The 13,386-nt window shown below is 37.2% G+C and overlaps 3 protein-coding genes across 3 annotated transcripts; all 3 read right to left on the bottom strand.

Moving 5' to 3' along the window:
- Window positions 1-3,051: 3,051 nt before the first annotated feature.
- LOC104753531 (uncharacterized) lies at window positions 3,052-6,607 on the bottom strand. Its single transcript, XM_010475773.3, has 2 exons — window positions 5,129-6,607; window positions 3,052-3,504 (listed from the first exon to the last, which is right to left on the bottom strand). The coding sequence occupies exons 1-2, from the start codon at window positions 6,605-6,607 to the stop codon at window positions 3,052-3,054; spliced, it is 1,932 nt and encodes a 643-aa protein (XP_010474075.2).
- A 1,960-nt stretch (window positions 6,608-8,567) lies between these two features.
- Window positions 8,568-10,159, bottom strand: LOC104750235 (putative purine permease 23). Its single transcript, XM_010472004.3, has 2 exons — window positions 9,967-10,159; window positions 8,568-9,874 (listed from the first exon to the last, which is right to left on the bottom strand). Exons 1-2 carry the CDS (start codon window positions 10,004-10,006, stop codon window positions 8,736-8,738), a joined length of 1,179 nt encoding a protein of 392 aa, XP_010470306.1. The 5' UTR covers window positions 10,007-10,159; the 3' UTR covers window positions 8,568-8,735.
- Window positions 10,160-10,693: 534 nt separating this feature from the next.
- LOC104750234 (putative purine permease 18) lies at window positions 10,694-12,082 on the bottom strand. The gene has a single exon (XM_010472003.3). The coding sequence runs from the start codon at window positions 11,977-11,979 to the stop codon at window positions 10,804-10,806; it is 1,176 nt and encodes a 391-aa protein (XP_010470305.1). The 5' UTR covers window positions 11,980-12,082; the 3' UTR covers window positions 10,694-10,803.
- Window positions 12,083-13,386: the final 1,304 nt, after the last annotated feature.

Genomic DNA, 13,386 nt, shown 5'->3' with positions numbered 1-13,386 from the left:
ATAATTGAAAGACGATATGAAAGAAGAAGTGAGTTGTTGTTACCTCCATTTGAAACACAATGCTCTACGGTTTACGTAGAAGGTGAGAGACTGTCTAAATAAGTGAAGGTTAAAGACTGGACTTGACGGCTATGATTTGATTTAGGAGAGGAAGAGTAAGGCATAAAGTATTATTAGTTTAAAAAGCTACTTATTTGCATCGAGGTCGGAATGTTTTCCGCCAGTAGTTTGAAAATGTTTGGAAAGTATAGTACATCAACAGTAGGGAAAGTAGGTGACAACTTTGCATTTATGAGTTTCTTTCAGCAGTAGGAGAAGGTTATATCTGAAGGGGAAGGTGATATCTGTTTTGTCTAATTTTGTGGATAACATTTTGAAAAACGTGTAGACAAGGTTTGTGTGGCTGCGGCTTTGAGGCTATTGTATAGAGGAAAACCCTAATGGTAAATCTGTCCACACATATTTCCTTGTTCACAAATGTGTGGACAGAGAATATTTAATGTTGTCCACGAGGAGACAGGAGTAGTATATTATTTGAAGGAAAGTCACACAGTAAGTATTAATAGATCCCTAACAATGAACAAGAAGACCTAAACTGTATGAACCCTAAACCCTGAACTGCATTAACCCTAAACCCTGACTGCATTAACCACAAGCTGTAAACCTTAAAACCTAAACCCTAAACCCAAAAGGGTAAACCCTAGACCCTTAACCCTAAACCCTAAACCATGGACACTTAAACGTAAACAAAAAAAAACAAAACCCTAAACAGTTAACCCTAAACCCTAAACCCCAAACCCTAAACAATAAACACTAATCCCTAAACCCTAAAACCAAAAGGGTAAACCCTAAACCCTTGACCGTAAACCCTAAACCATGGACACTTAAACGTAAACAAAAAAAACAAAACCCTAAACAGTTAACCCTATACCCTAAACCCTAAACCCTAAACACTAAACACTAACCCCTAAACCCTAAATCCTAAACCCTAAACCCTAAACCCAAAAGGGTAAACCCTAAACCCTTAACCCTAAACACTAACCAATAACCCCAACACCTACTAACTAAACACAAGACTGAATATTACCCACTTACTCTAAAGTGTAAAACATAAATGTTAAAGATTGAGGATGGTGTAGAGTATTAATGCGAGGAAAGAGTATTGTGTTGAGGATATGGACATATTAATTGGAGGATTGAGGATGTGGTAATGTATGTTTGACTTAATTTAGCAATTTATTGTGAACTTATAGTGGGCAGCTATTGGGTGTGTATTGTACTAGCTTTTAAGAAAATCCTTTATAAGGTGATAAGTCGAACATTATCTAGTATCCACATGGATTCATGGCATTCAGCAATACATAATCCACGTGGACATATCCATGGAAACATAACGATTTTGGGGGTATATTGGGTTTTGTCTTAATAATGTATTTTGGTCTATATAAACGTAGATTGTATCTGTTAGTCAATTGGTAAAAATGGTTCCGACATACAAAATCGTTTGTGAAAACTGCTCTCATGGTAAATGCGGTCATGGTCGATTACTACCACGAAGACATTTCCCTCGTCCTCATAGTGCTCGGACACGTGTGAGTGACCGCTACCCAACTAAAGAACCTATCACTGAGCCTCTTGTTCGACTGAATCCTGAGGTTTGTTTTTTGTTGGTTTTATTGTTTTTTAAAGATTTTAATTAATAGATTTGGTAGATATGCTGAATTTACTCGTTATTGCTTTTACAGATCCCTACACGTAAAGATCTTTACATTCCAGCACCAATTCTGGCAAAAATTTTAAGTTTGGTAGCTCAGGATGACATCAAACATTTGAGGAGCTGGCTTGTCGCAGGATGTGCAGGTAGAGTAGCAGTTCACTCTACGGAAACACTTTCCGCTGTTAGGAAGGATCGCAATTACGATTTTGTTAGTTGGTCAAGACCCAATTCTGTGTACGATGACTTTTTTGGGATGTGTTTATACGCCAAGAATCCTTATGCTTTGTATGTGAAAAACTTATTCTTAGCTTTTCAATGTTGTAATTTGAAAGAGGCAATTGCAGTGGTGAGTACCATTAAACATGTGTACCCAATTGCTGAATTGTTGTGGATAATGTTGAATAGCTGCGAAGGGACTTTGGATATGGATTTTTACTGGAACTACAAGAAGAAGTCTCGATTTGGGGATGTTGATAGGCTGGCTGAGTCTCTAATGTACCATCCACACAATGCGGCCAAAGCGATAGGGGACTTATTCTGATACTTGGCACTTTGAAGATGTGCCAGAGTGCTGTTTTGCCCACAAGGCGCTGCAGGAATTCAATGGGGAGAGTTGTATCGAGTGTATCTTCTTCTTCCTTTCTAGAGATATACTGCTTTTTTCTTAGGATCAAATAATATTGGTTTTAAAATTATTTTGTATTTTGCATTATAATTCTCTGAAACTACTGAAATGTAAAATCTTTTTAAGATGTGGTAAGATCTCTATTTCTGACCTCGCAAATATGCTAATCTAGTATGAAATTGCTATGTGTGAATATCCACAAGCTAATAGTGGCTAGAACCCTAATTTGATAATCTAAAACTTGGAAAATTAGAATACCTGGTAAATGTATCCATCATTAAATGAGAAATCCAGTCGTAAGAGTAGAGAAGAAATGCGATGTTGTAAATGTCTTTTAGCCGTAAAAGATTGCTGTCCATGTGGATAGATTTTTGGTGATATTATGGAGGTGTCCACGATTGTGATTTTTTGGGTTATTAGCTTGGATGTACTTTCTTAATTTACGGATATTGACCATACGTGTATTGAACATAAACAAGTTAAACTCGAAAAGGTATCCATTCATAGGAATCTGGAGATATTGCATATATTGAAAATTAAAGCTAAACCAGACATTACGTATCAACTGTTAAAAAATAGGAAATAAGTGCATAAGTACATTAGGTATCCGTAGGAGTTTGGTGATGTGGTTATGCTATCATAGATAGCAAAAATGTGGTGTCATGATGACATTACAATAGGTATTCTCTAGGTGAACAGTAAACAGAAATTAAACATCGGGGAAACGCACTTCCAGTTTACACCAGTCAATTGGTGGTGGAACTTTGCACTGTTTGACATCAGCCGCCGCTAACTCTCGGGTCTCCTCCAACCGCTTGTGCTCTGCCTCGATATCGACTAGTTCTTGACCCAAAATCTGATTAAGCTGGGAGAGTTGAGCGTCAATTAATTCAACTTGATGCTGGAGTGCGGTTGCCTCCTCCTTCTTCTTCATATGCTCATGCAGCATATGGAGGATTGATGTGAAGCGATCTTTTGTCTCCGCCTCAACCACTGCTCTAGTCTTACTAAAGGCCTCATAAATGGTCTCAAGTGCTTCTTCTTCCCACTCAAAGTAGGAATTGAGTTTTGGACGTTTATCGGGATTAGCGTCGTCCATGTCTTCCCACTCTGAATCGAAGGGCCAACGTCTACTGGAACTTTCACCGGCCATAACTTGATTCTGTAAATGAAACAACCGAAACCAACTTTGGTTAAAACAATACGTGAAGATAAATAAAAGAAAGGAACTAACAAATTGAAGAGAAGTTGGTTTATAGAAATAGCCGGGGTGATTGCCTATAGAACACGGCGTGAAGAGGTGGATGTTGAAGATGTAGGAAGAACTGATGATATTCAGTGATGAATGAGAGGATATTTATAGATAAAATGATCGAATAAGGAGTTGTAGAGAAGGCAAATGAACAAACGACAATGAATGTACATATAACCAAACGGTACAATGAAAGTAGTCGAACCAAACGATAACTTCTAGTTACAATGACTCTAGTCGAACAATACCTACAATGAGACTACACGAACGAAACGATACGATTTATCGGCATATGAGTTTGGGCCACTTTACACAGAGCTATCCACCGATTGCTGTACATTTGGATAGACTATTTGTAATAAATTTATATGACGGTGTCCACGATTGTATTGTTTTGGGCTCGTAGCACTGGGTATCAGCTATTCCGCATATAGACGGTAATTAGAAGTTGACTAACAGCTATTGATGTCAATTGTTGAACGATTAATCCAGTATAAGCAGGGGTGTAAATAGTTGACCATCTCGAGCTGTCCACACTTAGGTATCCATATGGATTATACTATGTTGTCCATATGTAATAATGTAAAGAAGGGAAAAGAGATATATAGTGGAACGTTTCATAACTCATAACGTTTACAATAACATTAAGTAAGTACGCCATATGGATTGGATATGACAATGAGACTACACGAACGAAACGATATGTTTTTTCGGCAGATGAGTTTGGGCCACTTTACACAGAGCTATCCATCGATTGTTGTACATGTGGATAGATTATTTGTAATAAATGTATATGACGGTGTCCACGATTGAATTGTTTTGGGCTCGTAGCATTGGGTATCCTCATGGATGGACTATTGTAGAAACCTATTCCGCATATAGACGAGAATTAGAAGTTGACTAACAGCCATTGATGTCCATTGTTGTACGATCAATCCAGTATAAGCAGGGGTGTAAATAGTTGACCATATCGAGCTGTCCACACTTAGGTATCCATATGGATTATACTATGTTGTCGATATGTAATAATGTAAGGAAGGGAAAAGAGATATATAGTGGAACGTTTCATAACTCATAACGTTTACAATAACATTAAGTAAGTATGCCATATGGATATGACAATGAAATACTTAAAGTGATACTAATATTGCTGACGACACTTATCCAGCACTCACCTGGAAGGGACCAAAAAATTGCTACTCAGCACATACCTAACTCATATCGGTTACCGCAGCCTTGAAGGCAAAATAGATGTCAATTAAAAGTGAGCAAAAGTAAGTGTCTGGTTAAGAAGGCCCCAAAAAATTACTCATAGCCTTCTAAACCTAATGTTCTTCACCAAAAGATGCAAAACACCATCAAATAGGATTGGTACACGTAGAAATGTTGTGTCCTATCTTCTTGCATCTTGAACACCTATTAACCCTGGCAGTGCCATTTGAAGGTTTCTTGGGGGAAAAAATATACAATTTAATACATGATCAATCGCATGAGAAACATTTGAATAAATAGATGAAGCTTAGCCCATTCTTACCGGATATTCACCAACAGATGGAATTCTGGTCTTGATTGGCCTACCAGATGGCCGACGGGACTTTGGAGGGATTATGTTCCTCCTAACAACTTCATCGGCCATGCCCAGATCATTGGGGTTAACTTCAGGATTGATTACTCCTGCGTAAGTAGCTACCCATGTAGAAGTCTTATAGTACATGTCTACTAGTGTTGTTGGTGGAATACCTTGGTAGTTGACAGCGAACATTGCGTGTCCACAAGGGATCTTTACTCGATCGTATTGTTTGCAAGTGCATTTTTTCAGGTCCAGAAGGACATGGTGCTTCCCGTTGAACAACCCCACAATTTCATAACTCCAACTTGAAACAGTTGCAACCTTGCTTCCTTGTAATAGTGATATGTTCTTTGTCATTTGTATATCAACCTCCGGAGTTACCAACCTGTTGTGTCTGGTAGACTTTTTCCTCCTTGCACTAAACCAGAGTGTTAACATAGCCCTAATAAACTTAAGCAACTCCACTACTGGTGACGCCCTACCCTTCCATAATGCTTTGTTCAACGATTCAGCTATATTGCTGGTCATCAGATTGTAACAGTCTCCCTGAAAATATGCGCGTGACCAATGAGCAGCGCCGATTTTGTCAAGCCATCTAGCACATTCCATGTTTTTTCCTCTAATTTTTCCATACATCATCCAGAAAGAGCCAACTGTGTAGGCATATGCAGCATTAGTGACCAGTTTTTCAAGACCTTTGTTGTGAAATTTGGCATTTTCATTCCACGCCAAGTGGACAATACAAGCGGCATGATGAGATAGGGGGAAAACCCTATTTTTAGCAATGTAAATGGACTGACATCTATCAGAAATGATGGTTAGGGTATTGCTGTCAGCGATTATCCGTTCAAGCTTTTCAAAAAACCAAGTCCATGCATCATCATTCTCGCTATCTACAATAGCAAAAGCTAGAGGGAATACTTGAAAGTTACCATCTTGGCCACTTGCTGTCAACAACACTCCTTTGTACTTACCAGTTAGATGCGTCCCATCCACAACAAGAACACGTCTGAGCTTACTAAAACCTTGTATTGATGCACCAAATGCCAAAAACGTGTACAAGAACCTTTCACTACCATCTTCCTCGATTTCTGTTTTGATTTCTGTTACAGTACCGGGGTTTGCGAGCTTCAAAAGATGCAAATATTCAGCCAGTTGATCATATGAATCTTCATCAGAGCCAAACAAATTGTCTATAGCTATTCCCCTAGCCCTACGACACTTATTGTATGATGCTGACACCTTTAGGTCCTCAAGGACCAATTGCTGCAGGTCCATTGGTACCGGGGCTTTAGATGGGTCGCTAAATTGTGCTTTGAAGACAACAGCAATAACTCGAGATGACGCCTTCCTCATGTAATTGCACCTTGTTTCAACTGGGCATGTATGTTCCAAACATGCTTTACGTATCTCATAGTATCCATTTTTCAGTTCTTTAGCCATAATCCTCGAGTCGCATCGCTCACAAGAACAATTAAGAACAAAGTAGTCTCGCTTCGTCCGGGTTTGTTTAAAATGGAACTGTTTCTTAATTGCTTATATGGCTAAACCTATCTGGCAATCTTCTTTGCTGGCGAATTTTCTGCCCTTGTATATATGCCTTTATCATCGTCGTCAATGTTAAGATCAGGAATCTCATCCCTCTCATATTCTATGTCATCAAACTGAGGAGGAATATCAAACTCCTCATCATCAACATCTTCTAACCTCCTTATCGGTGTAGATGGAATCTGTTCCTGTCCACCATTATGTGTCTACGAGGTTATTGTACTATGGACAGGTTCACTGCCCGTTGGGACACCACTCAAACCGAAAACCCCACCAGAATCCATACCAAATCTCTCATCTTTTGGTAATGATGTCCCACTGTTGTCGACAACCCTATGGTCAAAGAATTCATTCGTGGTACACATAATTTCTATAGGATTAGCACGACCAAAATGATCTCCCACAAAGTTTCCCCAAAATTCTCGATCATAGCCTGTAGGAGTAAGAATCTCTTGAGTTGGTCCTTCTTCCTCTTCTTCTGCGTCTTCTTCTTCTTCAGAACTATGACCCCAGTCTTCAACATTACCCTCAGCCTTGTACCCAATACCTCTTCTCCAGTCTTCATTGTTACAACCTTGTTCCCAATACTTTGACTCTATTGCATCAACCTCAGCCAATAGCGATGGATCAACTTGGGTGGTAGGTATTATGGGGATAGTTGATTTCCTCCCAACAGTTCCTTCCATTTCAATATCAACATCAATTAAAGTGTTATTGGTATCAAAACTACACCTCCCACGCTTTACACTATTACCGAAACTACAACCAGCTGAACTTCCAGCAGACACACGCTTCCCACCTTTACCATTAGAAACTCCAATTTTAAAATTTTCCTCCATTTCAGAAAGACGTTCGAGGACGACATCATCCAGTTGGCTTCCAGGTGCCAACTCATCATTGCTTGTTGGAAAAATACATCCAGGCGACTTACCATAGAGAGGAATGCCACGACCAGAAATATCAGAAACTGTATCCCCTGTTTCAAACTCATCTGTGTTTGTATCTCTGTTTCTAGACTCTTGGAAGTTGACAAACATATTTAAATGACGGTTCTCCCTAAACAATTGCTTGAAGTAGTCTAAGCCAACATCGGTAGTAACAAGTACAGGAGGAGTTCTCTCACCCGTGGTGAAAAGCAGGTTGTTAGGAGGAGAGAAGCTGAAAGAAGCCTTCTTCTTCAGAACGCCGAATTCGAGTTTTATAGTCTCCTCAAGTTCAGCTAAAGTAACAGTGTCGGATAGGGGAACGACCTTCGAAACCAGAAACTTGTCGACCTCAAACGTCCAAACGCCATCCACAGAAGAAGCCCGCTCACCACATAGGAAAATACAATGTCTAACGTGCAATGAAGAACGTGTATTGGTTTTTCGTCAAACACATAATTGCAATCCACAGAAAAGATACAAAAACGAAGATGCAATCCACGGTAAACAACCTAAAAACGGAAAAGACATTTATTACCATGGCCGCCATGTTCTTTTCACCAAAACCCTATTTCTTTTGTGTTTCCCATATCCACACAAAAGATTATATACGGATGCCAACATCAACTTGGAGGAACAATACACGTGAAAGTCATACAACCACAAGATCAAATATGTTTAGTTACCAATGGAAGGAGGAGATTCTTTTGGTCTAACAATTTTAGTTAGAAAGTAAAATTTGGTTAGAAGGAGTTAAGGGGTAAAATTGTATAGATAAGGGGTGAACAATGTAAAAGCAAGGCAATAAGTGCCTTGTGGACAACAAGTGTGTTATGATGCAATAAAATGTATGAAAAGTGTGTTAGAATGCAATAATTCCTTTAATATATAGGAGATGTGTGATTATCGGATACTAGTACCAATACCGATGGTTGGTATGATCCAACAAAACTGTAGATCTCCGGTTCCCTTAATTAGAGTAATATATAAGAGTATCCTCATTAACAACATGTTATAAAATAGAAAGTATACAGATATTAGACATTGGCTTAAAAATGAGGCTAGTTTCCAAAATACAAACATAAATATGACATGAGAGACTAAACTTCAACATTGTTCTCACTTTGGTTTAGTTCCACTATCTTCTCCTTGTTTCTGTAGTGCAAAGTGTGGAAGTAAAAGCCTAAAGCCAAAACTGTTCCTACCAAAGCACCAATTCTAGGCCAACTAAACTCATCATCCATAAAATCAAATGCTAAAACAACAACCAACGCCATAAGTGGTGAAGCACACATATGAACAATATTACCGAAAACACCCGAAACATAGAGCACCAGACCTATCAGCCCGACTGCCCAAACCTGCCACGACAAAGCCAATCCAACTAAACTCAGAACGTAATATGTTTCCCCTTTCTTAAACCTCTTGCTATCTCCTTTCAATTCCTTATACTCACCGCTTACAAACAAACCCACAAGACAAACAAGCGAGGCAACAAAAGAGATACATATTTGCATCTCTAAGACCATTCTAAACACTCTCTTGTTACCATATCTTTTTGCCTTCACCAACAGTTTCTCGAAACCGAGTTGAGCTAAACAGAGAGATAGCGCGAAAGCAACCGAACCAGAGAAAGTTAACCAAGCTTGGATGCTGTAGAAATATTCGTTTTCAACCGGCTCTCCTGCAAATTGAGGACTACCAAAAGCATAGCTCACAAGAGTGAGAAGTATCGATATGACGATCCATCTGGTAAACTTGAAACGGTTAATGATAGCTGTGAAAATCAAGGTAAAGATCAATTGGGACGCGGAGATTAGCAAGAAGAAGCCATAGTCTGTGTATAGCTTCCCGAGTGCGTACAATTTGCTGTGAGCAGCAACAAGAACACCAAGGGAGAAGTAAAGCAAGATGAGACGAAAGGAGAGGAAACGAGTACTGTCGGTGTCACGGTAAGGTTTTGGTGAAGGGAAAATGAAGAAGAGAGGGATGAGGACTGGAAACGCAGCGTTTTGGACCAGAGCTTGCATCCATGTTCCTTTGTACTGTAGATGTTTGTTATCATCTTCTCCACGACGGTCTTGAACATAGAAGAAGTTCAAGAGAAGAATAACGAGACAATTTCCTAGCATAACTAAGAACAGACATAACGCAACAGCGACCCACCATTTCTTTTGCTGTAGTTGCAAAGATCGTCTAGGACTCAAGATTTGGTCTGGTTCTGGATTCTGAACATGTTCTGGTTTTGGTTAAAGAAAATTCGGAACTATCAGTTTAATTATTTATTTCAAGAACAAAAGCATTTAACCGAAGTTAAGACAGTGAAGTTACCACGAGTTGTTGTCTGTTTGGAAGCTTCGGTCATCTCCATGATTTTTCTATGCTCTCTTCAAAGATTTAAAAATTATTATGTACACTTGATTCTCTGTGGATATTATCCATATCTTGAGAATGGTTGACGAGAGATGAGCGTTAAACAATTAATTATTAGCTAGCTAGAAAACGACTCATCAGTTATGGTCCCGGTCCACTCGTTTTTGTCGACAAGTTATAAACATAAAATAATTATGGAATGGATTCTACCCAACATACATCAAATATGTAGTATGAATTTATTGAACTAATATTAACTATGAAAATAGATATATATTCTAATAATTTGTACAAAATTAAAGATTAAAAATGTAAGAAGAATAAAACAAATATTAGAATTTTTTTTCAAAAATCAACGATCGTATTATTCAGCTAAACACATAACCCACACATGAGCACCTAATTCTAAATATTTTGTAATTTAGAGGCTATATATATGTATCACCTCTCCCTTTCATTTGTAATCAAGTTAGAAAATTGTTCCAAGTCATATTTCTTAAAATTCTCTCTCACATTATACACTCTCTCTATTATATTAGTCTTCCAACACATTAATAGCTACAAAGTTTATTCGTTTAATTACGATCAACTATATCAATGTCTTCGTTTTCTTCCAACCATAGTGATTAGTGACAAATCTCATTAACTGATGAGTGTAGTAAATAAAAATAAAAATCAAACTAAATAGAACAATTAACAAATATATTACACAAATTTCAGATCAATACAACATGTTTTGGATTCAGGAGAACAAGAACATATTTTGAAACAGAAACAAACATTTGACATGAGAGACTAAACTTCAATATTGTTCTCTCTTTGGTAAAGTTCCACCATCTTCGCCTTGTTTCTCTTGTGGAGAGTGTAGAAGTAAGATCCTAAGGCCACAACTGTTGCTATCAGAGTACCAATTCTAGGCCAACTAAACTCATCATCCATAAAATCGAATGCCAACACAACAAACAAAGCCACAAGTGGTGAAGTGCACATATGAACGACATCACCAAACACACCGGAAACATAGAGCACCAAACCTATCAGCCCGACCGCCCAAACCTGCCACGACAAAGCCAACCCGATCAAACTCAGAACGTAATACGTTTCTCCTTTCTTAAACCTTTCGCTATCGCCTTTCAGTTCTTTATACTCGCCACTCGCAAACAAACCCACGAGACAAACAACCGAGGCGACAAAAGAGACGCATATTTGCATCTCCAAGACCATACTAAACACTTTCTTGTTACCATATCTTTTTGTCTTCACCAATAACTTCTCAAACCCGAGTTGGATCAAACAGAGCGATAGCGCGAAAGCAACAGAACCAGAAAAAGTTAACCAAGCTTGGATGTTGTAGAATTCTTCGTTTTCATCAGGCTCTCCTCCAAATTCAGGACTACCGAAAACATAAATCAAAATGGTGGTGATTATCGATAAGATAATCCACCTGGTAAACTTGAAACGGTTAATTAAGGCTGTGAAAATCGTGGTAAAGATCAACTGAGTCGCCGAAATCAGAGTGAAGACGCCATAGTTTGCGTATAACTTCCCGAGTGCAAACAATTTGCTGTGAGCAGCGACAAGAACACCAAGAACAACGTATAGGAAGATGAGACGAAATGAGAGGAAACGAGTATTGTTGGTTTCCTGGTTAGGTTTTGGTGAAGGGAAAATGAAAAAGAGAGGGATAAGGATTGGAAACGCAGCGTTTTGGACAAGAGCTTGCAACCATGTTCCTTTGTATTGTAGATCTTGGTCACTCTCTTCTCGGTTGTCTTGAACATAGAAGAAGTTCAAGAGAAGCATGACGAGAGAATCTCCGAGCAAGACTAAAAAAAGATATAATAAAACAGAGATCCACCATTTCTTTTGATTTAGCTGCAACGATCTTCTTGGACTCAAGATTTGGTCTGGTTCTGGATTTGCTGATTCTTCTGTTGTTGTCTGTTTGGAAGGTTCGGTCATCTTCTCCATGAGTTTTTTCTTCTGGTCTCAAGATAATATGTAAATTTTCATTCTCTGGATTGTTATATATATATATATATATATATATATATATATATAATAGTTTTCTAACTTTGATAATGATTGAGAAGAGTTGTGCGCGTTAAACAAACAATGACTAGTTCCATCTTGGCGGCGATATAAAAATATCTCTAAAACTTGCACGTAATCATGTGATCCCTTGACACAGATCAGATTTGGTACTTTGAAAATGACTTCTCTCAGTTTAATTTTTGGACATAATCACAATTTGTACCTTTTACCACGCTATTACTAGAAAGCTATTATATTATTATAATAATAATTTTAGTTTTTGACTAGTGAAAACGATTAGATTTTGATAGTAGAACATCGAACTTAGTATTAAAATAGTTTTGGTTTCTTATAACGTATATTTATATAATCGCAAATCATGGATGAAGCTAGTAATTTTATTGAAATGTGTAGAGTTACATTTATATCTATTCTATTAAAGCTAAAGTACTCACTAAACTCAAATTGGACCATAACTTTGTTTTGATAGGTTTTTCATTAAAAATGATTAGAGAATCACTTAATTTAATTAAATTATCCGATAGTTTCGATTTATTTAAATGACTATTATACCCATGGGTCGATCACTTAAAACTAACCGGGTCGGGACGCGGATCCTCTGTGACCCGAAAATAGAAGAAAAAAAATTTGCGAATCTGTTTGTTCTCTAGATTAATAATTTTTGGATCCTGTATATTATTTGATTCAAAAATAGTTACACACACAACCAAACCGAGGTATAATCCCTATAAATAAGGAAAACTCGTATGAGAGTATTTAATGGCTTCATTAATATCAAATATTAACTACTACCATAATTAATCCCTATTATTATTACAAATATTAATAATAATGAGAAATCTTTAACACTTATCAATTGTGACTTTGTTGCTTCTAAAATAATCAATAGATTAAATACGAAATTGTATATAAATATATATGTAAACTTATTTGATTTGATTTTATATTGTGAGATATTTACGGAAACAACAAATCAACTTAATACAATTAAATAAAAACAAATCATCATTTAGTTTAGATTTTTTTAACATTTCCTTAACGAAATTATAGTAATTAATTATGATTAGTATAAATGGAAAAAATAAAAACTGCAGAAATTATATATATGTAAAGTTGTAAACTAATTTACAGAAAATGTGTATTGTATATCCCACATCGACTAAATATTTTGGAATATGGTTCATAATCATTATAAATATATGACTAATATGTTTTGAGTACAAATGAGCAGGAAGCTTGATTTATCAGGTCTCCAAATTTAACAGTTTAATTTGGTATTATATTTGAGTATATTTAAACTTTTAAAAAGTAAACATATTATAA

This window comes from Camelina sativa, chromosome 16, assembly GCF_030686135.1.
Source record: "Camelina sativa cultivar CO46 ecotype springtype chromosome 16, ASM3068613v1".
Classification (NCBI taxonomy): domain Eukaryota; kingdom Viridiplantae; phylum Streptophyta; class Magnoliopsida; order Brassicales; family Brassicaceae; genus Camelina; species Camelina sativa.
Note: the sequence above shows the minus strand (reverse complement) of the source record. Positions and strands in the feature narration are given on the sequence as shown.

Excerpts from the sequence above, each read along its gene's own strand:
- LOC104750235 (XM_010472004.3), bottom strand. The coding sequence starts at position 10,006 with ATGGAGATGACCGAAGCTTCCAAACAGACAACAACTCGTG. Across the intron at positions 9,875-9,966 it reads CAAACAGACAACAACTCGTG|AACATGTTCAGAATCCAGAA; the intron begins GTAACTTCACTG and ends AACCAAAACCAG.
- LOC104753531 (XM_010475773.3), bottom strand. The coding sequence starts at position 6,607 with ATGGCTAAAGAACTGAAAAATGGATACTATGAGATACGTAAAGCATGT. Across the intron at positions 3,505-5,128 it reads CATCTGTTGGTGAATATCCG|AATCAAGTTATGGCCGGTGA; the intron begins GTAAGAATGGGC and ends TTTCATTTACAG.
- LOC104750234 (XM_010472003.3), bottom strand. The coding sequence starts at position 11,979 with ATGGAGAAGATGACCGAACCTTCCAAACAGACAACAACAGAAGAATCA.